General features: G+C 29.6%; 3 protein-coding genes across 3 annotated transcripts; all 3 read right to left on the minus strand.

Moving 5' to 3' along the window:
• Positions 1 to 571: 571 nt before the first annotated feature.
• On the minus strand, positions 572 to 4,315 carry LOC105802316 (diacylglycerol O-acyltransferase 2). The gene is made up of 9 exons (XM_012633885.2): positions 3,845 to 4,315; positions 3,666 to 3,740; positions 3,500 to 3,585; positions 3,283 to 3,389; positions 3,032 to 3,187; positions 2,858 to 2,944; positions 2,326 to 2,423; positions 1,812 to 1,899; positions 572 to 909 (listed from the first exon to the last, which is right to left on the minus strand). Exons 1-9 carry the CDS (start codon positions 4,036 to 4,038, stop codon positions 808 to 810), a joined length of 993 nt encoding a protein of 330 aa, XP_012489339.1. The 5' UTR covers positions 4,039 to 4,315; the 3' UTR covers positions 572 to 807.
• A 308-nt stretch (positions 4,316 to 4,623) lies between these two features.
• On the minus strand, positions 4,624 to 7,478 carry LOC105802315 (diacylglycerol O-acyltransferase 2). Its single transcript, XM_012633883.2, has 9 exons — positions 6,951 to 7,478; positions 6,767 to 6,841; positions 6,589 to 6,674; positions 6,329 to 6,435; positions 6,071 to 6,226; positions 5,781 to 5,867; positions 5,553 to 5,650; positions 4,949 to 5,036; positions 4,624 to 4,871 (listed from the first exon to the last, which is right to left on the minus strand). The coding sequence occupies exons 1-9, from the start codon at positions 7,142 to 7,144 to the stop codon at positions 4,770 to 4,772; spliced, it is 993 nt and encodes a 330-aa protein (XP_012489337.1). The 5' UTR covers positions 7,145 to 7,478; the 3' UTR covers positions 4,624 to 4,769.
• Positions 7,479 to 13,333: 5,855 nt separating this feature from the next.
• Positions 13,334 to 17,521, minus strand: LOC105802314 (diacylglycerol O-acyltransferase 2D). Its single transcript, XM_012633881.2, has 9 exons — positions 17,131 to 17,521; positions 16,943 to 17,017; positions 16,770 to 16,855; positions 16,548 to 16,654; positions 16,289 to 16,444; positions 15,992 to 16,078; positions 15,664 to 15,761; positions 14,369 to 14,456; positions 13,334 to 13,590 (listed from the first exon to the last, which is right to left on the minus strand). Exons 1-9 carry the CDS (start codon positions 17,322 to 17,324, stop codon positions 13,489 to 13,491), a joined length of 993 nt encoding a protein of 330 aa, XP_012489335.1. The 5' UTR covers positions 17,325 to 17,521; the 3' UTR covers positions 13,334 to 13,488.
• Between the last annotated feature and the right edge of the window lie 6,843 nt (positions 17,522 to 24,364).

The following is a 24,364-nucleotide window of genomic DNA, read 5'->3' on the forward strand; positions in this document are numbered from 1 at the left end:
TTTTTTTAAGCTTAGAAAATTTTGTAAGAAATTAAATAATTTGTTAAAAGATCAAAATTCTTACATCTGAAATTCAATAATTTAACAATATGACAAATATCTGCATAACATCTTACACGTATAACAATAATTTTTAGAGGATACTTGATTGCGTGGAAAAATAAAAAGATAGAAAGAGAAAATAAAAAAAATTGAGTGTGTTTGATAAGTAAGGAACGAGAAAGGAAAAAAATTAGAATGAAAAATTATTTTTCTATCATAATATATTAAAATTAATCTTTTAAATTGAAATAATGAAAAGAGAGAGTGCATGTTAGTTCAAATTATACATTTTCAATTTTTTTCAACTCTATCTAACAATGAAAAGAAAGATCTAAATAAGGTAGAAGTACAATTTTAATTTTACTAATTAAATTTTTTTAAAATCTAAAAACCTAAATGAAATAAAAGGAAGTTAGGCCCTGCCCTACTACGCCCTTATATGATAAATTAATAAATAAATAAATCTTATTTTTTATATCATGTTTATTTCTACTCATAATTTTAAAAAATTTAAATTAAATATAAATAATACTTAAACACGTTTAAACTTACGATTTCTCATTATTACAATAATAATAATAATAATAATAATAATAATAATAATGCAGCTGAAGATTAAGTATATACTATGTAACTTTTGAAGTACTTTGTGTCATTATTATATGACATACATTGGACTTCCATCTTGTGTAATAAACTCAGTTTTAATAGAACAAACATGATTAACTGAAACAACCTGTCCCTACCCAAACTAACTTCACATCATCAAAGGATCTTTAATGGGAGATCAGAATATCCAACCCGAGCCCTGTGCCTGGCAAACAGATCTTGTAGGGCTTTGACAAATTGGGCTTGTACTTCAAGGACCTGTCCAACACTTTGATTATCGTATTTGTGATTTAATTATGTAAAAACCCATCAAAATGTTAACCACCACAAGTTTTGAGGCTCTTTATGGCCCAAGGAATCTACGGCTACGTTGCTTCAATTTCGATGCATGACGAAGGAAGAAGTTAATATAATTCTATAATGATAAAAAATAATATTTTGTTATACTATGGGCAGATTCAGTAGTTGCCGAGTGTCTTTTAGGAATATAAATATTTAAAAAAAATCTAACAATTTTCTAAAATAATTTATGGAATAAAAAAAAAATTATATTGCTAACTAGCAGAAATAGGGGTGTGCATAATTCGGGTAAAACCGAAAAAATTCAGTTAACCGACCGAATTTGGTTAATCGGTCGGTTAACCGAATTTTTTCGGTCGGGGTCGGTTAATTTTTTATGATTTTTCGTTAACGGTTAATTCGTTCAAACCGTCGGTTAACCAAAAATTAATAAATAAAATTATCCAACCCAACCCAAACTCAATTACCCAACCCAATAAAACTAAAACTAAAGTTTACCCAATTACCCAATCCAATAAAACTAAAACTAAAAGACAACTCAATTTACTTTAATAATTTATAAATTTTTTAAATTTTAAAATAAAAATAAAAAAAATTCGGGTAATTCGGGTATTTTTCGGTAATTCGATTAATTCGGGTAATTCGGGTAATTTTATCCAAAAATAAAAAATACATAATTTTTGGTTAATTCGGTTAACCGACCTTATTAACCGAAAAAATTTCGGTTCGGTTAAATTTTTTTAAAAAAAATCGGTTCGGTTAACGGTTAAAATTTTTGGAAGGTCGGTTAATTCGGTTATAGTAATTTCGGATCGGTTAACCGGTCGGTTAACCGAATGAACACCCCTAAGCAGAAATACCTCTTCGGCGGTAGGATGTGGATTTTTCTTCAACTCAATAGGTTTACCCACCACCACATGCATTGGATGTTGATAGGGTAAGGGAGTTCTGCAACATAAAACAAACAAAAGTTTCAAGGTTACGGCTTTCAAACGGATCCAGATAAACAGACATTGTACATATCCAAAGCTTTTTCCCCCTATTTGTTTTGTAATTACTACAAACATAAAAAATTGCACCGACCGGGATTTTGGATTTCTGTCAAATTCAGACCGGTTCGGTACAACCCAAAGTGCTAATTTACAATAAACTTATTATTTCACAAAATTTTAATTATAACAAATATAACACTATTAATATAAAAATTATATTTAAAATTTTATTGTTTTCTAAATAGTAAAAAAATTGATCCAATTTGAAATATTTCGAGACCAAACTCGACTCATACTCATCTTTAATATCTTGAACTGCATAAGTATAAGTATATTTATATTTATGTTTATATTTATATTAAATTTATAATGAAATACATACCCAAGAACTCCCCAAAATAAAATAGGGACGAATTTGATAGCCCTCGCAAGCTGCAGGAAGAAATTTCCACTCGGTTTCCACCACTTATAGGAATATGACTGAAACAGGAGATACAACAAAACGATGAATCAAGTGACGTACACTATTGTGGGAAGTATGTTATAAATAGATAAGAGAATATCACACATGAGGTCAGTAACATCACATGCCCTACATGAAGGGTCACGTCATAGCGGCAAAGCTTATCCTACACTTGTTTGCATCATTTTAGGCTCTAATTAATGAACTCTCTACCAAGCATCCGATGCTTGTTCTAAACGAATATGGTGGAGACACATTAAAGTAAGTAAAAATAGAGTAACATAACATCAAAAGACCCAATATTGCTTGACCGACAATGACAATGAAGTGAATTGATTAAAAATAGCTGATGTTTTGATTATCATACATACGTTGGGATTCCGTGCATGTGCTTTTTCCTAAAAGCACTAAGGTGGGGTCAGAGAAGAAGCAAGAAAAGGAATTACTTTACCTGACCAAAGGCAAAAACAGGGACAAGTGGACAACCCATTTCCATGGCTATACGAACAAATCCTCTTCGAGACTTTAGGAATGCAGTCTGTAAGCTTGCCAACATTAAGATAATAAATAAATAAATAAAACCTATTTGTGAGGTAAAAACAATAATGGGTTAGAAGAATAAAACCTCGCAATCATACTGCATGAGGAACGTCTCTTGTATTCCACCAGGCACAATAACACAACTATAACCAGCTTCCAACAGGGAATAAAAGTTCTTCCTTGTGGCTGGGGAAGCACCCATCCATGTCCATATATGCCTCATAAATGGAGTATAGAATACCTATGATCATTTATCCAAACAAGTTATGGGCGAGAGAAATCTGACTTATGCGTCGTGGAATGTGAATGGATACGAGAGTTTCGTATTGCCCTTACAGGACTGGTTGCAAGGCATTTCAATTTGGGAAGAGTCATTAAACCAGTAAGTTCAGCCATCACAATAACTCCAATCGGCAACACCGAATGTGGCTCATAACCGAACACTGCAACATTTTACAACCTAACATCTATTATTTTCGAATAATTAGGGGACAAAAACCACTTTCTGTAGTAATTTAATTAAAAGAAGAGATTAAAAAGGAGGGAAAGAGACCGTAAGCACGATCAGGATGGAAGTCGTTAATGTCCTCAACGTGGAGAATGGCGGGAAAATAAGTCGTGATATGCCTACATAGGTACCTGTTCATCACTATTTTATTTGTTAACCTTAAAATTGATAAATTAAAAAGAGAAAATGATTAAAGCAGTAAATATGGTACCTGGCAAACCAACGCCCAAGTTTACTGTTATGATCGATCGGAAGAACAACGAAAACCAAAAGCGATCCAATCACCCTGGGAATATTGAATCAAATTAAAGAAAGAAATGAATTTGGTGCCATATAAATTCTTTTTTTTCCCGAACAGAGAAGTAATACTAAAAGGAAAAGAGGACGGACATGAGGAATTTGGAGAAAGGAAGGAAGAGAAAGGAGAAAAGGACGATGAAGAAGTTCAAATGCAAAGGTCCAATCCACAACAAAATAGCTAACGAGCCATGTAAAATGTTGGATGGGAATTCCTTTCTTCCATTGAATTCCCGATATCCGGGTCCAGGCGTATACGCCTTTCTGTCCTCCTTTTCTTCCGCCATCCTGACCCAATCGCCGCCGCTTTTGACACCCCCACTCCGCTTTGGATTTAGTTAACAAATCTCTCGTAAATCACACACGAGACGTATACATTAACTTGTAAACAAATCAACTATCACACGGTCTGTCAATTGCCGCTTTTCAAATCAGAACTCAAAAATAAAATTGTTTTTAATATGGAAGACAATTACCGTACCATAAATGATGATAGGAGATTTAGGATATGTTTTTCTTTTTGAGGGCCCAAAGAGCTTTCGCCTTTTAAGATTTGAAAACTTCAATTACACTTGAATCCATTTATAGACTAAATTATCCTCCCAAAAAAATAACGTGGGACATTCGAGGATGTACAAAATAGAAAATGTTTTAATCCAAACATGTTCCACTCCAGTTTTTAGCTATTACATATTTAGTATTTAAATATGCTTTGCAGAAAAATTAATAAAATTTTAAGTTCAAACTTTTGGAATCTTGATTTTCTAAACTTAATTAGACTTTAAAATATTTTCTTACAAATTATATATAAAAATAAAAAATACTTTTATAATAATATTTGTTATTTGTTAAAATAATTATTTTTAAACAACTTGAAGGATAATCATAATATTCATATTGAGATGATGTAAATAACTAAATTTAATCACTGAGTAGTTCCTTGAGGCATCGCTAGTGAACAAGAGGATACAAGAAATTGGGAAATAAAGAAACACTGTTCACTTAAAATAAGCTGAAACTAAAGAATCTTTAAATGAAGGTCATCGTATCCAACCCGAGCTTTGTGTCTCTCGAAGAGATCTTCAAGTGCTTTAACAAATTGGTCATGCACTTCCAGAACCTGTAATCCAGACTAGTTAATAATAATGCATAACTACATATGTTTTCCAAACCCTTTTAGTTTAACGTAGTATATACCTCTTCGGCAGTAGGTTGGGGATTTTTCTTCAAGTAAATAGGTTTCCCCACCACCACATGCATCGGACGTTGATACGGTATAGGTGTTCTGCCACAAATGAAAAAATGAACGCTCAAAGTTATGGATGTCAAACATCTCCTAACATCATTTTTTAATTTAATTATTCTATCCAAAAACCCTTCGGATTCACACATTTTTTAGTTTTCATTTTACAATATAACTGCAACACGGGCGAAACTAGATAACATTTTTTGAAGATTAAAATTAAATTATATATTTTTATAATAGTAAAAATATAATTTTATAATTTTATTAGTCTATATTTTTATAGTTTTTATAAAAATTAAATCAAAATTTTATTTTTTTAAATTTAAAACTATAATTTTATTATTATTAATTTAAATTTTTATAATTTATTAAAAAATTTAATTTTTTTTTAAATGCCGGGGCCTATTTTCCAAGCTGCTGGGCTCTGCCAGCCCGTGGATTCGCCACTTATTAAAAGGCAATCTTTCCAAGGGCCCAGGGATATTTTTTCATCATACAATAACAAAAGAAGTTGCTAATGAGCATAAAAGGTAAGTTAAATAATTTAGTGCATACCCAAAAGCTCCCCAAAATAGCATAGGAACGAATTTGATAGCTCTTGAAAGTTGAAGGATGAGCTTGCCACCTGGTTTCCACCACTTGTACGCATGTGACTGCAGCACAAGTAAGAAAAGAGCAAGGAAATTAGCTTCACTTTTCAGAATCTGAAGCTGCAAAAAGACTAAAGAGTGGGAAAAGGGGATTCCGAGAATTAAAATGATAAAGAAAACAAGCACTACTTACCTGACCAAAGGCGAAAACTGGGACCAGTGGACACCCCATTTCCATGGCTATACGAACAAATCCTCTTCGTGACTTAAGGAATGCAACCTGGAAGTCCAGAAATAAACCCAGAATTTTTGAGTTGCCAACATAAAGAGATAAAGAAGATGATCAAGATCCAATAATAAAACCCATTGTAAGTTTTGGGCGTTGGAGAAAACAGGGTGTGATAAACAGGTTATGTCAGAAGGGCTTAACACAACCTTAGCAAAGAAGAAAAATAAGAATACAGGAGTGTAGAAGAATGAAACCTCAGAATCATGCTGCATGAGAAATGTCTCTTGCACTCCACCAGGCACTACGATACAACTATAACCAGCTTCCAACAGGGAACAAAAGTTCTTCCTTGTGGCTGGTGAGGCACCCAACCATGTCCATATATGCCTCAAGAATGGAGTGTAGAATACCTATTCATTCACCAAAACCAAGTAAAGCGGCTGAAACAAATTTGAGTTATGGGTTATGGAATGTGAAGGATATGAGAGTTTGAGGAGTTCAATTGGGCTTACAGGGCTGGTGGTAAGGCATTTCAGTTTGGGAAGAGGCATGAAACCTGTACGTTCAGCCAACGTAACAACTCCTATTGGCAACACTGAATGTGGCTCATAACCAAAAACTGCAACATTTACAAAGCTAACATCTGTTATTTGCTTAACCGAGAAAAAAAAAAGGGAAGCAGGTGAACTAAAAGGTAGAATAATTGAAAAACACAACCACTTGCAGGAGCAATTTTAATTGAAGTAAAGATTAAAAGAAGGAAATTAGAGACCATAAGCACGATCAGGCTGGAAGTAGTTAATGTCCTCAACGTGGAGAGTGGTGGGAAAATAATTGGACATATTCCTACATATATACCTGCTCATTCCAATCATAGTTACTATCTGTTAACCTTCAAATCATTAATAAAAGAAAAAGAGAAGAGATCATAGCAATAAAATGTGGTATACCTGGCCAACCTCAGCCCAAATTTACTGTTATGATCGATAGGAACAACAGCGAAAACCAACAACAATCCAACCACCCTGGGAATTTCGAATCAAAGAAAGACATGAATTTCCATATTTAAATGCTTCTTTTTTGTTCATCACAACATAAAGTAATACTTCAAAAGAACAAAGAAAGAGGACGAACAAAAGGAATTTGGAGAATGGAAGGCAGAGAAGGGAGAAAACTAAGAGGTAGAAGTCGAAATGCAAAGCTCCAATCCACAACGCACAAGCTAATATCCCGTGCAAAACGTTGGACGAGAATTCATTTCTTCCATTGAATTCCCGATATCCAGATCCAGCCGCATACGTCTTGTTCTCCACCCTTTCTTCCACCATCGTCCGCCAGCTCCTGACACAATCGCCGCCGCTTTCAACACCGCACCCCCCTTCCGATTTGGTTTTACAAATATCACAAATCACAAACGGAAGGACGTAATTTATAGGCCACCATGACCATCGACTGCAGTCATTTCATCACATTCACTGTCAGTGGCCGCTTTTCAAATCTGAACGGGAATAGCAAAACAATATTTTATTACATTCCATAAATGATCCTATTTATTTATTTACAACTTTCAGATTTCTTTTATTCATTTATTTTTTCTTTTTTGCGCCAAAAGAGTCCGTGACTTCAATCTAGTAAAACGGAATCATTTAACCCTAAAGAAAAAAGTAATAAAATCAAATCTGTACTCAGAAAAGAAAAATCTGTAGAAAATGTAAAGCTGTTTTTTTTTTTAAGAAGAATTATTGGGAAATTTATATATATAAATATATTTATATTTATTATAAGATATGGGGCAAAATCCATTGCCCCGTCCTTTGGGATCAAAACTCAAAACCAATCTATCACTTTTTTTAAATTATTATGAGATTTATAAAATAATAATCAATTAATAGTTTATATTACCATTACATTTATGGATTTGTCGGTCCAATCACGACGCTTCCAACTGTCGAAATCTGGTTATGGCCTAGCCATTTCGTGCCCATAATTTTATTATTAAAATTATATCTATTATACATATACTGCACATGGATATATTAAAAACAATTTCAAAAAACTAGATAGATTTTTTTTAAAAAATTTTTCAAAAATTTGAAATTAATTTTTAGTATATTTGTGGAACGTATTTTGTTGAGAGAATAAAAATAATTTTGTTTATTGCTTAAGTTCTTAAGTGGGGATTTACAGATGAGTGATTTAGGTTTTTAGATACAAAAATGAGGTTGTTATATTAAGGGTGTGATAAATCTTAAATAACTTGTTGTATTGGGATTAAAGATACTGGATTTATTCACTGAGTTAAGCTTCGCAAGCGTAGAGAAATCGAACTACATAAACAATCAAAGTGGCCATTGTTGCCAATCACTTCCATTCAACATTTTGTTTTCAGTTAGCAATTGTTTGATTCAACAAATTTTAACAATAATAATTTTTGAATAGTACTCTTAATATATTATTGAAAAATATTTATATTAATATTTTAAGAATAAATATATAATAATTTATAAATATTTAATAATAAATGTTTGATGTTTTAAAATATAAATATTTTAATTGTATATTTATGAGTATTTGTTTAAATCATGTTTTGCTTCACTTATTTGTTCCACCTCTAACATGTCACTATTCACTCTCATAAATGTAATATAAATTCAGCTTTAACTAGACATTATTTATTATGAATTTATATATGGTATTGGTTACTATAAAATGCTATCTTATTACAAAATAAATTTGGGTAAAGTATCAAAATAGTCATTTTTTTCTCTCAGGTTACATTTTAGTCACTTATGTTAACACGTTGTAACTGTAATAGCCCGATTTTAGGCTTAGTCGGAACAGTGGTTTCGGGACCACAAATCCGACGAAAAAAAAATGTAATGGCTTGAATTTTCAGAGGTGTCGGAACGGTGATTCGAGATCACTAAATTCGACAAATGGGTAGAAAATATTATTAATTTAGTAAGTATAAGTTAAATATGAAGTTAGGAAAATTTTTGAAATAGTGAATAGTGCACTAGAAATAAATATTAAAATAATTAGAATCGAAATGAGGTATCAAGACCTCGGGATTTTAAACTGAGCCATAAATATTTTTATAAATATTTATGGAGTGTTAAAAGTTAGTATTAAAGTTTCGTTAAGAAATTTTAAAGTTCGATAATTAATTGAACAAAAGGACTAAATTGTAACAAATGCAAAATTTTGGGAAATGATTAAATAGCTTAAATGATAAAAGGAAGAGGGCTTAAAAGACAAATAGACCCAAGGTCTATTTGGGCTGGACAACAGAGGCATGAAATCAGCAAGAAAGTAAGGAGAATTAAGGGCAAAATTGGAAAATTGCAAAATTTGCTTAATAAAGTTAGGACCCAAGTGGAATTATCTAGATTTCTCTTCATTTTCTGAATTCTCATCAGCTAAAACACCATGGAAGGGCTTCTTCAAGCTGGTTCTTCATATTTTTATTACAAGTAAGTTCAATTCTTGACTATTTCTTGAAATTTTTGTATTTTTATGACTTTTACAACTAGGCCCACTTGTTAAATTCATTAGTTTTGATTTTATGAAAGAAGTTGAAAGTTGATATGAATATGTGCTGGAAGTATATGATGATTTAGCATGAAATTAGAGTTTTAAATTGTTCATATGCTGATTTTATTGAAAGAATTGAATAGAAAGTGAATGTTTGGGACCTAATAGTAAAAGAGTTTGAAGATAGAGTTATATGTGGAAATTCTGAATTTCAATAGTTGTGTAACAACTTATAATGTCTAGTAAAGTACTAATTGAGAAAATTAGATTAATTGAGGGTTAATTGAGAAAGGACCGAATTGTATAAACTGTGAAATTTGGGGCAAAATGGAAATCAACATTTTGCACTAAAGCAGTTTTGGACAGCAGCAGTAGTGTAACTTTGAAAATCACCAAAATTGTAGAGATTGAATTAGAGGATGAATAAAATATGAAACTAAAGCTTATTGAGTCTAGTTTCTTATAAAAGAAATGATGTAAGCAATGAAATTGTAAATCATGAGATATAATAGATTTTGTGAGACAAGGTCAGAATGAATTCGGGTTCCCCTGTTCTGACTTTGGAAAATCATTAAAAATTGTAAAAAAATGATTATGAGTTATAGTTTATATGGTTAGAATCCTTAATGAGTCTATTTTTAGAAGAAACAAGCTAAAACATCATCCGAATTCTGTACAATGAGATAATTAATTTTAGTGAAGAGTGGTCGGAACTGTCAGACAGCGAAACAGGGGAAACTTTAAAGAATAAACTGTACTATTTGGCTGAACCAAAAATTATGAAAATTTTATGGTATGAAGATATGTGAGTCTAGTTTCAGGGAAAATTAACGGATCTTAATTTGGAGCTCTGTAGCTCCGGATAAAAATAATTTAGTGACTCTGACTCGGATAAACAGCTTTGAATATACATGTTAGTGAATATTGAAATTATGGTTAATGTTGTTTAAGTGTGTTATACACATTAAGGATGTGGAATGGAGAGGAGGAGGAGGAAAATTGGGAAATATATGAATGATTCGTGTATAAATGGTCATATGTTTGATTATAACTCATAAACGATGAAATATGAATGATGCTTATTTTGTGCATTATTGGTCATGGTTTAAGCTCATGTGTGAAAATAAAGTTTCATAGTATGTGTATGGTATATTCAGTATATGATTTGGCATGAAATAATACCATGAATGGTTTATGAATTAACACATGTTGGTAAGCTCGATATATGAATAAATGATCAAATTGAGCGAACGCGGATTTGAGTACTTCGATCAAGTGACAAAGTGATAAGTGATAGCTTCAGCTACACTTATCTGATCAAGTGACAAGTGGAAAGTGGAAAGTGATAAGTGATAGCTTCGGCTACACTTATCTGATCAAGTGACAAGTGAAAAGTGATAAGTGATAGCTTCGGCTACACTTATCTGATCAAGTGACAAGTGAAAAGTGATAAGTGATAGCTTCGGCTATACTTATCTGATCAAGAGACAAAGTGATAAGTAATAGCTTTAGCTACACTTATCTGATCAAGAGACAAAGTGATAAGTGGCTACACTTATCTGATCAAGAAACAAAGTGATAAGTGGCTACACTTATCTGATCAAGAAACAAAGTGATAAGTGCCTACACTTATCGATCGTAAACAAAGTGATAGGTGGCTACACTTATCCGATCGGGACAAGTGATAAGTGATCATACGTAAGACCATAGTTATACTATGGCAAAGTGAAAGTGAAGTACTCAATTTTCCGTGACCGTTCCCTAATTTGATTAAGGATGGTAAGTGACAAATGGGCCCGAAAGAATTAAAGTAAATGGATAAGTGGTAGTGTATTTATATCAGGACGATGTTGTTATTCAAACTAAAGTGATATTTTCATTGCTAAATTGAGAATTTCATAAATGTGTTATTGAATGGTATAATCAATAAACATTGAGTTAAATGGTAAATACGTATTAGTTTTGAATTTGATGTCATTGAATTGTACGTGAATTAAATGGAAATTGCTAGTGATATGATTTAAATTATGAGCATGAGAAATTGCGAATTGAATGAAATGGAAATGAAGCATTAAATTGCATGAGTATGTATCGGGTCTCGAGCCCTAATTATTATGATTATAATATTTTGAGGATATATTGTGAAAAGTTATAGAAACATGTTAATTATTTTGAAAGTTTTAATTTTGATGAAATTTTATAACTCGGTTAAATACGTTTACAAGTGTATGTGTTTTGGTAATGCCTCGTACCCTATTCCGGTGTTGGATACGGTTAAGGGGTGTTACAGTAACATTTGAGTTATTGAGCCATTAATTATCGTTAACCGTGTAACCAGTAAGCTGACGTGGCACGCTAAATTATCATTTCAAACAAAAATCATAGGTTAAATTATACAATTGATTTCCATAGTTTTTTCGTTTTGAGCAATTGTTTTCTTCTTTTATGTTCTTTAAACTCCCCCCTTTTTATTCTCTTCTGTTTTTCCCTCTATTTTCCTCCATTCTCCATCTCTTTTAACGTAAAAAAGTAAATTAAGTTGCTCAAAATGGAAAAAAAAATACAAGGACCAATTGTATAATTTAACCTAAAATTTTAATTTGAAATGATGATTTAATGTGTCACGCCAATTTACCATTACACCGTTAATGACAATTAACACTCAACGACTAAAATATTACAACACGATAATGTAAGTGACTAAAATATAACCTGGAGAAAGAAAAGTGACTATTTTGGTACTTTACCCAATAAATTTTGATTGTAAAAAGGAAATGATATTGTAATATTTTGTAACAAATACATTTATGTTGTATTTATTTCACTAAAAACAATTCAAGAAAATTATCGAAAGATATTTCCGCAGAATCATTCAAATACTAAAAACTTCCAGACTTTTTTCAAACATTATTTTCAATGAAACAAATATAACTTTAATTTTTTTATTTTTACCAAAAAAAATTAAATAAGGGCAAAACATAAGCTTGAGAAGAAGCATCTTCTGCTAATACAATGCCAAGGAGCTGGGTTAGATATTCCATCCCAAACTACAGCACAAAATAACTTTTTTAAGAACTTAAATAAAATATTTTAAAAAACAACTTTGATAACATCTTGGTTCTTTAAACCATGTTGACTTTACAAGCTGAGATGTGGAACGGTGTGTGTGGATATGTACCATAATCTGGTTAGCCATGGCTCGACACGTGGTTTCTGGTGGTGCATTTGGAGTTTGCATAATGAAGTTTTTTGATGATGGTGAGGTGCCTGGTTTCTCATTAATCAATAGATAGTGTGATAGTCATTACGTGTATCAACTAGGCTGCTGCTTTTCACATTGAAACTTGGAACTTGAAAGCGAGTGAGCTTAGGTGCACGTCATGAAAGAAACAAAATAATAAAACCAACATCCATAGCTTAAACTGCATGCTGATGAAAAGCACGTTCACCACGTGGTTACAGAAAATATTTTTAGAATGGACCCTTTGAAATTAATAAAATAATAAACACAAAGCCAAATCTTGTTTACCAATGCTATGTAAATATAAAATTAAGGCCTATTTTATTTTCATGGCAGCCGTTCAAACTAAGCTCAAATTCTACCATGTAAAAATAAGCTTAAGTGAGAACAAAAAAAATATATCAGTTCAGATTTTTTTCATGTAAATATAATCTCATGACTGAATTGAAGATGATATATATTGGTAACTTTCTCGCGTTATGTTTACGAGTTAGGAATTGTAGAAGTAAAAAAAAAATTGTAAGTAGACTTAAAGTGGTATTAGATATTTTATTAGTGGTTTATGAGGTTTAATTGATGTCAGCAGCTTCCCCAAGGGAGAATCTGACCACGGAGACAAGAGAATTACGAGGCAGACTCAGGCTGCTGATGGGATTGGGCCTTGTGATCATATTGGAGGGGCATGGCCTGATTTCATTGATGCAACCGCTGGCGTCATGAAAGCTCGGGATAAACGTCGTAATGAATTCCGAATACATCATAACCATTGAAATTTTAGAAAAAAAAACAAGGACCATCTTCAGATGTATGTATAATACAACTGAATTTAATCAAATTATCTCTAATGGCAGTTTTTTATTGGGGTAGCTCAGGCAATGCTATCGAATAAGAATCAAATCAAAGAATCTTTAATGATTGATCAGCATATCCCACCCGACCTTTATGTCTCTCAAAGAGATCTTGAAGGGCTTTCACAAATTGGCCATGTACTTCAAGGACCTGCCAAACATATTGATTAACGCACATGTCATATTAATATATAATGAAGTTTGACAAGTTCACGGTAAACAAGTTGGCAGGCAATGACATGTTGCCAAGGATCTTTAATCCATTCACTTCGGGACCTCCTCTACTATAACAAGCATTATCATGGATGGTAACCGGTTATTTGGATTCGAACTTAGAGGGTTAGATGCAGTTAAATTTCTAAGTTTTTCTTTATATCTGAAAGATCTTTAGAGGTCATATCCTCGTACTTATGCATGAGGCACAAATATCAAATATGAATACTTCAAGAAAATGAAGAGTTTAAACAACAAGTCTATTCTTTACTTTTTCGGGTTAGAATAATGGTTTGCTTATGCAAGAAATAAGACATAGAAAGGGTAAAAACATGGCACACGACTATATATGAACTCCATCTTTGAGTTGGTAAATACATGGCACATGTCAATGTGTTATTTAAAGGGACCAAAACAGAAAGAAGGATGGCTCTCAAGGGATTTCAGAATAATCGGATTGGTGATACCTGGAGCTTTAACCTCCAGCTCATCCAATGACTATGTACTTCCGACATTTCATTTGTCTTATAGTACTATTTATGTTCAACACTCAAGTTAAAGATATATACGCATATCTTTGTTCTCTTTAGCATCATTACTCACTAAGCAACATGCATTAGGCATTTACACAAAGTAGTAGATTTTAGTCTCATTATGGCACTCCAGTACACTATGATAATAATAAACTCTACCAATGAGACATTAAAGCAAAATACCTCTTCAGTAGTAGGTTGGGGATTTCTCTTTACGTAAATAGGTTTCCCCACCACCACATTCATCGGATGTTGATACGGTATAGGAGTTCTGCACAAAAACCAAAAAAAGGTTCAAATTTATGGATCTGGAACAGAAAATCTTACATTACTAGTTTCTTTTATGACAGCCTTTTCAAGCTTTTCTATTGTCCTGAGAATAATCAAGATGCCATCAGTTTCCCTCAAGCTTTATTTCCATTGACATACAAAACCATGGAAACTCTTCTTTCTTTTAATCTACTTTTTTTAAGGAATTACAGTCCTTAAAATTAAAATAGTAATTTTCTTTTCTATTATAAAAATAGACATCAAACAACATAAAAATTAAAGCAAGAGAGCAGAACTTTAGTCCTGTGCCATTTAGTTCTGTCACTTCCCGTGATTAATGTGCAGTGCAGCTTGATATCAGAAATAGCACCAGAACATGAAAAAGACAACTCAAAAGTACTAGATCAATTATGACACTAAATTTACACAAGAAAAATGTACAAGAATTTTCAGGAAATAAAGCTCAATATGTAAGGTGATATATAAACTTTAGTTATTTATCAGATTCTGAATTTGATTCTGTTTTGCATATAAAACTATGATTTTGATTTAAGTGTATACATTTAGAAAAACAAATTTCTAGGTTGAGAAAATATAATTGTTTATTTTGCAATAACAAAACTTAAAATAGTGTCACCTAAACAACGATATTAGTGGTTTTAAAACTAAACTAATATCAAACTTTTCTGCTCTCTAAACGAAATAAATATATAAATTTATATATTACATTAAGCATTATATGAAAATTCGTGTATGATTTCTGAGAATTTCTTTTTCCAATAAAAATTTAACGAGTGAAGTAGAAGCAGAGAAAATCAGTAGCAGAGTAACAAAATTGAATTCCGAAGATCAGAATTCCAATCTATAAAAGATTATTATATGCTTTGCTTTGCAACATCAGGGGCTTTAATTATTTATTTAGAAACCCTTCGAATTGACTCACTTTTGGCAACATACTCTTTCTGTTCCCAACACATAATTTTTTTTTAAAATATCATTCTTTTTCGCCATACAACATCCAACATTATGTAATCTCCTATAAGTCATTTTGGATCCATAAAAAATGTTAAAAAAATATTATTATATTCAAGAGAAATTTAAAATATGTTATTACTTCAAAAAAACATGTTATTAAGTGCTTTTTGAACTGTAGAATTTACTAAATTTATTTCATGAGCATAAAAGATAATTTATAATTTAGTGCATACCCAAAAGCTCCCCAAAATAACATAGGGACGAATTTGATAGCTCTTGAAAGTTGCAGGAGAAACTTGCTACGTGGTTTCCACCACTTGAACGCATGTGACTGTAGCAGAAGTAAGAAAGAACCAAAGGAAATTAAACTCAAGTGGTTAAGAAGATAGTGCAAGTTGTTAGAAAGATAATAGAAATAAAATACACAAAATTAAGAAAATAACGGATAGTTGCATAAGGAAAAGAGCATTAATAAATGACGAATTATGTGGTAGAAAATGCTCCAAGTAATCTGCACAAAAAGTGGGGTCAGAGAAAGAAACGACAAATAACATTACTTACCTGACCAAAGGCGAAAACTGGGACCAGTGGACACCCCTTTTCTATGGCTATACGAACAAATCCTCTTCGTGATTTAATGAATGCTACCTGTAAGTCCAGAAATAAACCAAGAATTATTGAGTTGCCAACATAAACAGATAAAGAAGATGATCCAGATCCAAAAATAAAACCCATTTTAAGTTTTGGGTGTTGGAGAAAACTGGGTGTGATGAACAGGTTATGTCAGAAGGGCTTAAATTAAACAACCTTAGCAAAGCATTAAGAAATAAGAATAGAGGAGTTCTAGAAGAATGAAACCTCAGAATCATGCCGCATGAGGAATGTCTCCTGCACTCCTCCAGGCACTACTATACAAGTATAACCAGCTTCCAACAGGGAACAAAAGTTCTTCCTTGTGGCTGGTGAAGCACCCAACCACGTCCATATATGCCTCAAAAATGGTGTGTAGAATACCTATTCATTCACCAAAACCAAGTTATGAATGAAAGAAATTGAGCAATGGGGGGCTTGGAATGTGAAAGGGTATGAAAGTTCTGGGGAGTGAAATTGGGCTTACAGGGCTGGAGGTAAGGCATTTCAGTTTGGGAAGAGGCATGAAACCTGTACGTTCAGCCAACGTAACAACTCCGATCGGCAACACCGAATGTGGGGCATAACCGAGAACTGCAACATTTACATGCTAACATCTATTATTTGCTCAACATTTACAAGAATTTACTCACTCGAGCATGTTAAATTAAAGATTAAAAGAATAAAAAGAGGAAAGAAGAAAAGAGACCGTAAGCACGATCAGGATGGAAGTCGTTGATGTCCTCAACGTGAAGAGTGGCTGGAAAATAACTGGACATGTGCTGACATATATACCTGTTCGTTCCAATCATAATTATTTGTTAACATAAAATTGATTTTTAAAAAAGAGAAAGAAGAGATTAGAGCAGTAGAAAATGGTACCTGGCCAATCTCAGCCCAAATTTACTGTTATGATCAATAGGAAGAACGACGAAAATCAAAAGCACTCCAACCACCCTGTGTATTGAATCAAAGAAATAAATTATTTGTGCCGTTTTAACTTCCCTTTTTCTTTTACCAACAAAAACATAAAAGCCATACTTAAAAAAGAATAAAGGAAGAGGACGAACAAAAGGAATTTTGAGAAAGGAAGGAAGAGGAAGGAGAAAAGGAGGACGGAGACGTTAAAATGCATAGATCCAATCCAGATGGCACAAGCTAATGTGCCGTGCAAAATGTTGGAGGGGAATTCATCTCTTCCCTTGAATTGCCGATATCCGGGACCAGGAGTGAACGCTTGTGTCTCTGCCTTATCTTCCGCCATCGCCCGACGCCACTGACCTAATCAGCACTGCTTTCAACTCTGCACGTTCCCTTTGTGCTTTTTCTGTTAACCAACTGCACGAATCACACACGACATTTCACTCCGCTACGGCTTCCCCCTCTTAATTTATGTTGTGTAGCAAACGGGATGACGTGGTATGTAATATTTGAGAACACTCTCCAAGGTCCAAACCGGTCTCCTTTTCCAACAAAAACGAGTTTGTAGGGTACAAATAAAAATCTCTTTGTCCTTACAATCGATTTAAATGATAATCAAAACTCGAATAATCGATTTAAGAACAAATTCAAAATAAAATTTTGAATCTTAAAAAAAATATTAATTTATTTATTTTATTTTATTTCAATATTATCACAATATATTAGTTGATATTATAATGGGATAAAAAATCTTTCAATAATTTATTTAGTTAATTTTGAGTTTTGAAATTTAAAACATTCGACAAAAGAGTAAACAAGTATAATATGGTAATTTTAATGTATTATTTTAATTTTTACTATTTTTCACTTACCCAATCAATACCTAAAAAATATTTTTTAAATGATGAAAATGAAAGTGATTTAGAAGTTGAATGATCAAAATAAAAATATAAACATGATGTAACTTGTATACACTTAATTTAGAGACGTGCCATAATAAGGGATTAGGAGCCTCCAAAAGTTTGAGAAATTTTGATTTTCTCTTAAAATTAAAAAAAATAATTAGGCCCTCTTAAAATTTTGAAAATATTGAAAATTTTAATTAAGCTCTTAAGATTTTGAAAATTCTCATCAATCTCGCAAAAATTTTAATTACCCTCAATTTATTTTTAAAAAATCTCATTAAACTATCAAATTTTTTGAAAATTTTACTATCACCCCAAAACTTAGTCTTAGGATTCACCATTGAATCAACTGTCATTAGAAAATTAACGCTTGGGTGACCAAAATGAAAGCATCTTAAAATTTGAGTGAAGAAATTACAAAAATTTTATTTTAAATGACCAAAAAATTAAAACACCCTAAAAATTGAGTGACTAACTAACATAACCACCATTAGAATATGACAGTCCATTCCTAAATTTTAAGATTTAGTTAAAATTAAAATTATATATTCTTACTCTTTATTTAAAAATTTTAATCCAATACTTAACACCATTGATTTTTCACACCAAAATTTGGTTATTATAAGATGTTTATTGAGTGAAAAAATTAAATATAATATTTTATTCAAACACAGATAATGACGTATTTTAATAACAAAAAAAAAATTCAAAGTTCATATAAAACATTAAAAATATTATAAAATAACCTTCATCCAAACTTCATACCTTACATAAAAATCATGAGGTACGATATAAAAATCACGAGTAGAAAGCTCTTACGATTAGATTGTAATAATTTGACAATGAAATTATTGAAATATTAATGGTATAGAAAATATTAAAATGTACAAAATTATTTCAATTTTATATCGATTTAAGTTAATCATTCTTCTAATAATTATATTAACTTTTAGGAATTTTTAATTTTATATTACGATAAAAGAAGTATAATTTTACATAAAAACACGTTAATTTAATAAGAATAATATAAATTATTAACTTATTTTATTTTCATTATTTATTATCACCATTTTGAAGTTTAATCAAATGTGGAATAATCATTTTGTGTATATAAATTATTCTTAGAGTTGTCTATAGACTAAGCTTTAACAAAATTTCAAGTTTTCTTGTTGAGCTAGAGCTCGAACAAGAAAATGGGTGCCTAAATTTTTCTCTAAATTCGGTTTGGCCCATATCTATTTTTTTAATTTTATTTTTTATATAAAAAATTAAAAAATATAATACATCAAATACATTAAGAATATTAAAATAAATGTTTCCCAACGAATTAAATATAAAATAAAATAAGTCTTTGTACTTAAATAACAAAAAGATAAATGCAATTTAATAAGCAAATGCCTCTAAAATAGTAACAAAATTAACAATAAAACAAGTGTTATACAATATTTAAACATTAACAACAGAATAGTAGCAACATAATAGTGAAATGATAGCAAAACAATGACAAAAAATGGAAAAACAACAACAAAAACAATCCGAAACTCTATTCGTTTTTTAAATGGACTTTATTTTTTGCCTAAACTTATTTTTGAACTTATATTTTTATTCAAATCATCTTTTTTTTAAACGGGTATTCGAGTTGGGTGACTTGTACAACTCTAATTACTCCTGTATCTACCTTTGATGTATATGTAAAATAATGCAGTGACTATACATACGTGTATTATACAATAATTTGCATATTATTTAGAATCTTAATTTTTCCGAGAGTTTTATTTATTTATTTTTGGCTTTGATTTTAAATAAATTTAAATTGAATTAAAAATCTTGATTATCAAATTAAGAAGATTTTAATTGAACAAAATATTTAAATTATTAGTTGGCATTTCTGTACCAAATAAATTTATTTTGATATAAACGAGGAAAAGACTAGAACATTTAAGACAGACTCTAATCGAAATAAGTAGACTCTCATCCAACCCTATCCATCTACCCGACAAGTTTGCTCTTCGATTCATATTTCTCAACCAAACTGTGCTGTGCCGTTTGCCGCCTTTAATTTGCAATTATGAATCATTGGTTATATCTATGTACAGTAAATAATTTAAAAAAGAAACACTAGTTTTATCTTCTGCATTTCACACCTCCCCACTTAATGAATCTTGTTCTCTAACATTCTACAAATCACTACCCTAAATGTTGACTAACATAAATATATATAAAAACTAATTTTTTATGTGATTAATATTATGCTTAAGCTCAATTTAAAATATTTCTCAAAAATACTGTTGGTATAAAATCAATTTTTTAATAAAAGTGTTCTTAAATAAATTATTTTTGAAAAAATACATCTCCCAAGTAAAAATACGTTCAAAATATCTTTTTTAGGAATAAAAATTCTTCCTAAAAATATTTTTTTCAAAATCACTTTTAAAAAGTATTTATAAATTAGGACTTAATTCACTTAGTAGAAACTCATCCTATTCAAAAAAAATGTAAACAAATCTGCAATACTATTAACATGAAAACACACAAAACGGAAGGATCATTTTATTTATTTATTTTTCATTCCATTTATTTGCCTCAATTAGCCTTTTTTTCATTTTTCTTCTTTCCATGTTTTTATTTTTTAATAATAAAATTTTAAAATAAGGACTTCACGTGATAGATATACAGTAACCACATCTATCTCGCTTTGTCTACTATTTTTAGTGAACATTAATGAGAATAACAACCTACACACCAACACCATCACCTGGGAATGAGCAAGCTTGAATCCCGACACTATATCTTTTACATTTTAATTCTATTTACATCTTTTTGGATCCACAAATTCACGTTTACAATTTTCAACTTTATCCATCCATTTTCTATTTGACAATCAAATTAGTTAGTGTGTTATATTATTGATTTTCAATTTAATTAATTTGATGAAATTAATATAAATTAAATAAATTATTAAAAATAATAAAATTCTAATGGACAATTCAATTAATTTTTAGTTCAATACAAGTTGAATGGTCCAATCCTATTTTAAAAACAGTAATGGACACCCTAATTGAAAAATCAAATTCAATGGACTGAATCATGCATTTCATGCATTGTAAAATTTTAAATGAATAATAATTTAAAGTATTTATAAAACTAAAAAAATTAAATATGGGAATAAATCAAAACAAAATTTTTATTTTATTAAAACATAACGATAAAAAGGGTCTGTTGTCATTTTTGTTTGGTTTTGATTGATTTCTCTGAACTTGTACGATTGAATTTTCCAAACATTTTAATTTATTCGAATTATTTTTTTGCTAATATAATGTAACTCTATTCTAATTATAAATATTTATGGGTTGGGGAAGGTTGAGTTCAAACATGATATTAACATATTTTTTGGTTGTTTAAGTTTGGCTCGGCCTAAAATATGAGTCTAAAATTTTACTGAAATTCATTCATATTTGCAAAAGACTAAACCAAACCTGTTTTAGGTCTGTACATATTATTTTTAAATTATTTAAATTATTTAAATTATTTAAATTTAATATTTAATAATTTTATATATTTTGTATTTATTGAAATTTTTTATATAATTATCTTAATATTATTTTAATGTTTATATTAGAATGATATTGTATAATTAGTATATATTTATTTTTCATGTGTTATAAATTACATAATATATAAAAGTAACATAATATAAAGTATTATAAACTCAAAAACAAGTAGGCCTAAGTCAAGCCCACATTTTAAGCATACCTAATTTTTTTGCCCAAACCCTTTCATATTTCGAGTGGCCCAACTCATAAACAGGTCTAAATCTTGTTCAACTGAAATTACAAGTCTAAAGCTACATCCCAATCTTGTTCAATTGAAAAAAAAAAAGTCTAAATCTATTTCAAGAGTAAGTCGGCACAAAATTGAAGTAAATTGCATAGATTAAGTTTAAACAATTTTTAGATTGGAACTTTTCCAAAAGGAAGAATCACAACAATTTTTAAAATAAAGAAATCCATAAAATTTAACTATTTTTAAAGTTGATAAATAAAACTTACCTCTAATTAAAATTAATAATTATTTTATTTAAAGATGATATAAAAATATAAAAAGAAAAAAGTATTATTTTTATAATATTAGTTATAATTTAAAACAAAAAAATATTTTTATAATTTTATAATTGAATTGATGTCACTAATTCAATAAAACAATATTAATTTAGTATAAAAGATAAAAAATTAAAATTATTTTTTTGTCGAAATTAAAGTATCTCATCATTAATAACAATGATTAATCGTTACGAATATTTTTTAAAAACATAAATAATTAATTATAAAATATATTCTATTCTCGTAATGAAAATTAAATTCTCAACCTCATGGTATAGGGAAGAAGTGAGCAACCTCACCTCAAACTAGTAAACTGTATATTGTACGTCCGAAAACTTTTCAATCGCATCAAAGACAAACAACTTTACGTGACCTAAAATGTCATAAAGTCGGTCAATAATCGTTGTACCTATGTTTCCCTGCTCAAAGAAATAGTTTAAATGTCATAAGTTATGGACATCACTTTTATTTAATATTTATATTATATTTTACATGAAATATAAATTAGATGAATGAAATATAAGTTAGATGATGTATAAACATAAAAGCAATATATTACATAATAAAAAACAGGTGTTTTTTTTTACCTTAAACATCAATTATAGCTAAAAGCTTGACTATTTATAAAAAAAATCTTTTATTACCAAATCTATTTTCTGAATTTAATAATTATTTAAAGCTCTTTTAAATATTAGAAGAATAGAACTTTAAGAGATATCTCGAAAATGACACATGATTTCAATTAAAATGTTTATGAGTTGGATAATTCCTACCAACCATCCAACTTTTTATTTATTTAATTTTTTGTTACTGAGCCTAGGCTAATTTGGATAAATTTTCAAACATCCTTTATTTTTCTGAATCATATTACAATTATAATTATTTATAACTTTTATAATTAAATTTAAAATTCAACATTTACTATTATTTTAATATTTCCATACTGTAATTTTTATTGTAAAATAAATGATAAATCTTAAAATTATATATAAAACTTTGTTTCTATGTAGAATTTAATATATGAATTTTGATTTGGTGTAATTATGCACATAAAATTTTAGTTGTAGTTCAAATGACTATATAAAACTTTGATTGTAATTCAATTATACACATTTAAAAAATAAATTTATTAAATTATTTTTAATAAATATAATTATATATGTATGAAATATATAAACATAAAATGATATTTTGTGAGGATCGGATCAAATGAAAATTTTAAATATAAAATTGTACAAAATAAAAATAATTTATATATAATTTTATTTATCCTTAAAATAAATAAATAAATGGATGACGTGTCCGTATGTGGCGAGTAAATAATATCCTACTTCCAGATTTCTCTCTTCTTCTTTTTTCCCATATTATTTAATTTAATTTTGGCACATGTTTTATTAAATTTTTATAGAGAAAATCATTAATGCTCCAATATCCAATGAGCAAAAGAAAATTGTGTGGCTGAACTGATTTTCGGCAAGAAAATTGTGTGGATCCGGTTCCAGCTTGCCTTTTTTTTTTTTTTTTTTTGTTTTCTCTTTACTGCCTTTTTGACTATTGATTAATGGTTGATATTCGCCTGGTTTTCATTACTCTGTATATCTGTGTACTTTAAACTTTAAAGGTACAACTTTTTTATTTACTTTTTTATATAAGTGTAATATAATTCTTAATTTTTATTTTTATACAATATTTAAATTTAAGGGTTGATAAGGGTTTCTCGGCCCCTTAAAATATAATTTTTATTTAGATTTTTAAAATTTTTAAAATTTTAAATTAATAAAATAAAATTATATTTTAACCCTCTAAAATGAAAAATTTTAATTTAAGTTTTTAAAATTAAAAGATATAAACTATTAAAATAGTAAAATTATAATTTAATTTTGGCCTTTCTTAAAAGTTTTTTTTTTTGGTTTTGCTCATGAAATTAAATCTTAATAATAATAACTTAATTTAAAATTTTAATTTTATTTGTTATAATAGGGAAAGCTAAGTTTTGCAGGCGCATTGCATGGTAGATAGGCAGTCGGTGGACGAATGGACCTCATTTGTCTTATTAGTGTGTTTTTTTGTCATATGTCATATTATTATGATTTAATTCATTTTTTATATTATATTTACAATCGCTATTGTATTGATGAGCCATGCACCAAAAAAGGAAAGAAAATAAAAGAGCCGGCTAATTTTTATGAATGGCCATAGTTTTTAAGAGGTTGGGTTGGTTTTAGAATTGTGGGTGACTTTTTAAAAATCTATGTATTACATAAAAAATATATAAACATTTTATTTATTATATTTAACCTGTATTTCATAAAAAAATTGTAAAATATTATTTATTTTGCTAATTTCTAGTTAAATTGATATCGTTTTGATTTAAATTA

The sequence above is a fragment of the Gossypium raimondii genome, chromosome 11, assembly GCF_025698545.1.
Source record: "Gossypium raimondii isolate GPD5lz chromosome 11, ASM2569854v1, whole genome shotgun sequence".
In the NCBI taxonomy this organism is placed as follows: domain Eukaryota; kingdom Viridiplantae; phylum Streptophyta; class Magnoliopsida; order Malvales; family Malvaceae; genus Gossypium; species Gossypium raimondii.

What these genes read in the sequence shown, in the direction of transcription:
- LOC105802316 (XM_012633885.2), bottom strand. Translation starts at nt 4,038, where the DNA reads ATGGCGGAAGAAAAGGAGGACAGAAAGGCGTATACGCCTGGACCCGGA. An exon ending in CCTTTCTCCAAATTCCTCAT is followed by an intron (nt 3,741 to 3,844) that starts GTCCGTCCTCTT and finishes CAATATTCCCAG; the next exon opens with GGTGATTGGATCGCTTTTGG. An exon ending in TTATTTTGGGGAGTTCTTGG is followed by an intron (nt 1,900 to 2,325) that starts GTATGTATTTCA and finishes TTTATGTTGCAG; the next exon opens with AACTCCCTTACCCTATCAAC.
- LOC105802315 (XM_012633883.2), bottom strand. Translation starts at nt 7,144, where the DNA reads ATGGTGGAAGAAAGGGTGGAGAACAAGACGTATGCGGCTGGATCTGGA. An exon ending in CCAGCCTGATCGTGCTTATG is followed by an intron (nt 6,436 to 6,588) that starts GTCTCTAATTTC and finishes TAAATGTTGCAG; the next exon opens with TTTTTGGTTATGAGCCACAT. An exon ending in CTATTTTGGGGAGCTTTTGG is followed by an intron (nt 5,037 to 5,552) that starts GTATGCACTAAA and finishes CATTTGTGGCAG; the next exon opens with AACACCTATACCGTATCAAC.
- LOC105802314 (XM_012633881.2), bottom strand. Translation starts at nt 17,324, where the DNA reads ATGGCGGAAGATAAGGCAGAGACACAAGCGTTCACTCCTGGTCCCGGA. An exon ending in CCTTTCTCAAAATTCCTTTT is followed by an intron (nt 17,018 to 17,130) that starts GTTCGTCCTCTT and finishes TTCAATACACAG; the next exon opens with GGTGGTTGGAGTGCTTTTGA. An exon ending in CAGTTTTCGCCTTTGGTCAG is followed by an intron (nt 15,762 to 15,991) that starts GTAAGTAATGTT and finishes CTTCTGCTACAG; the next exon opens with TCACATGCGTTCAAGTGGTG.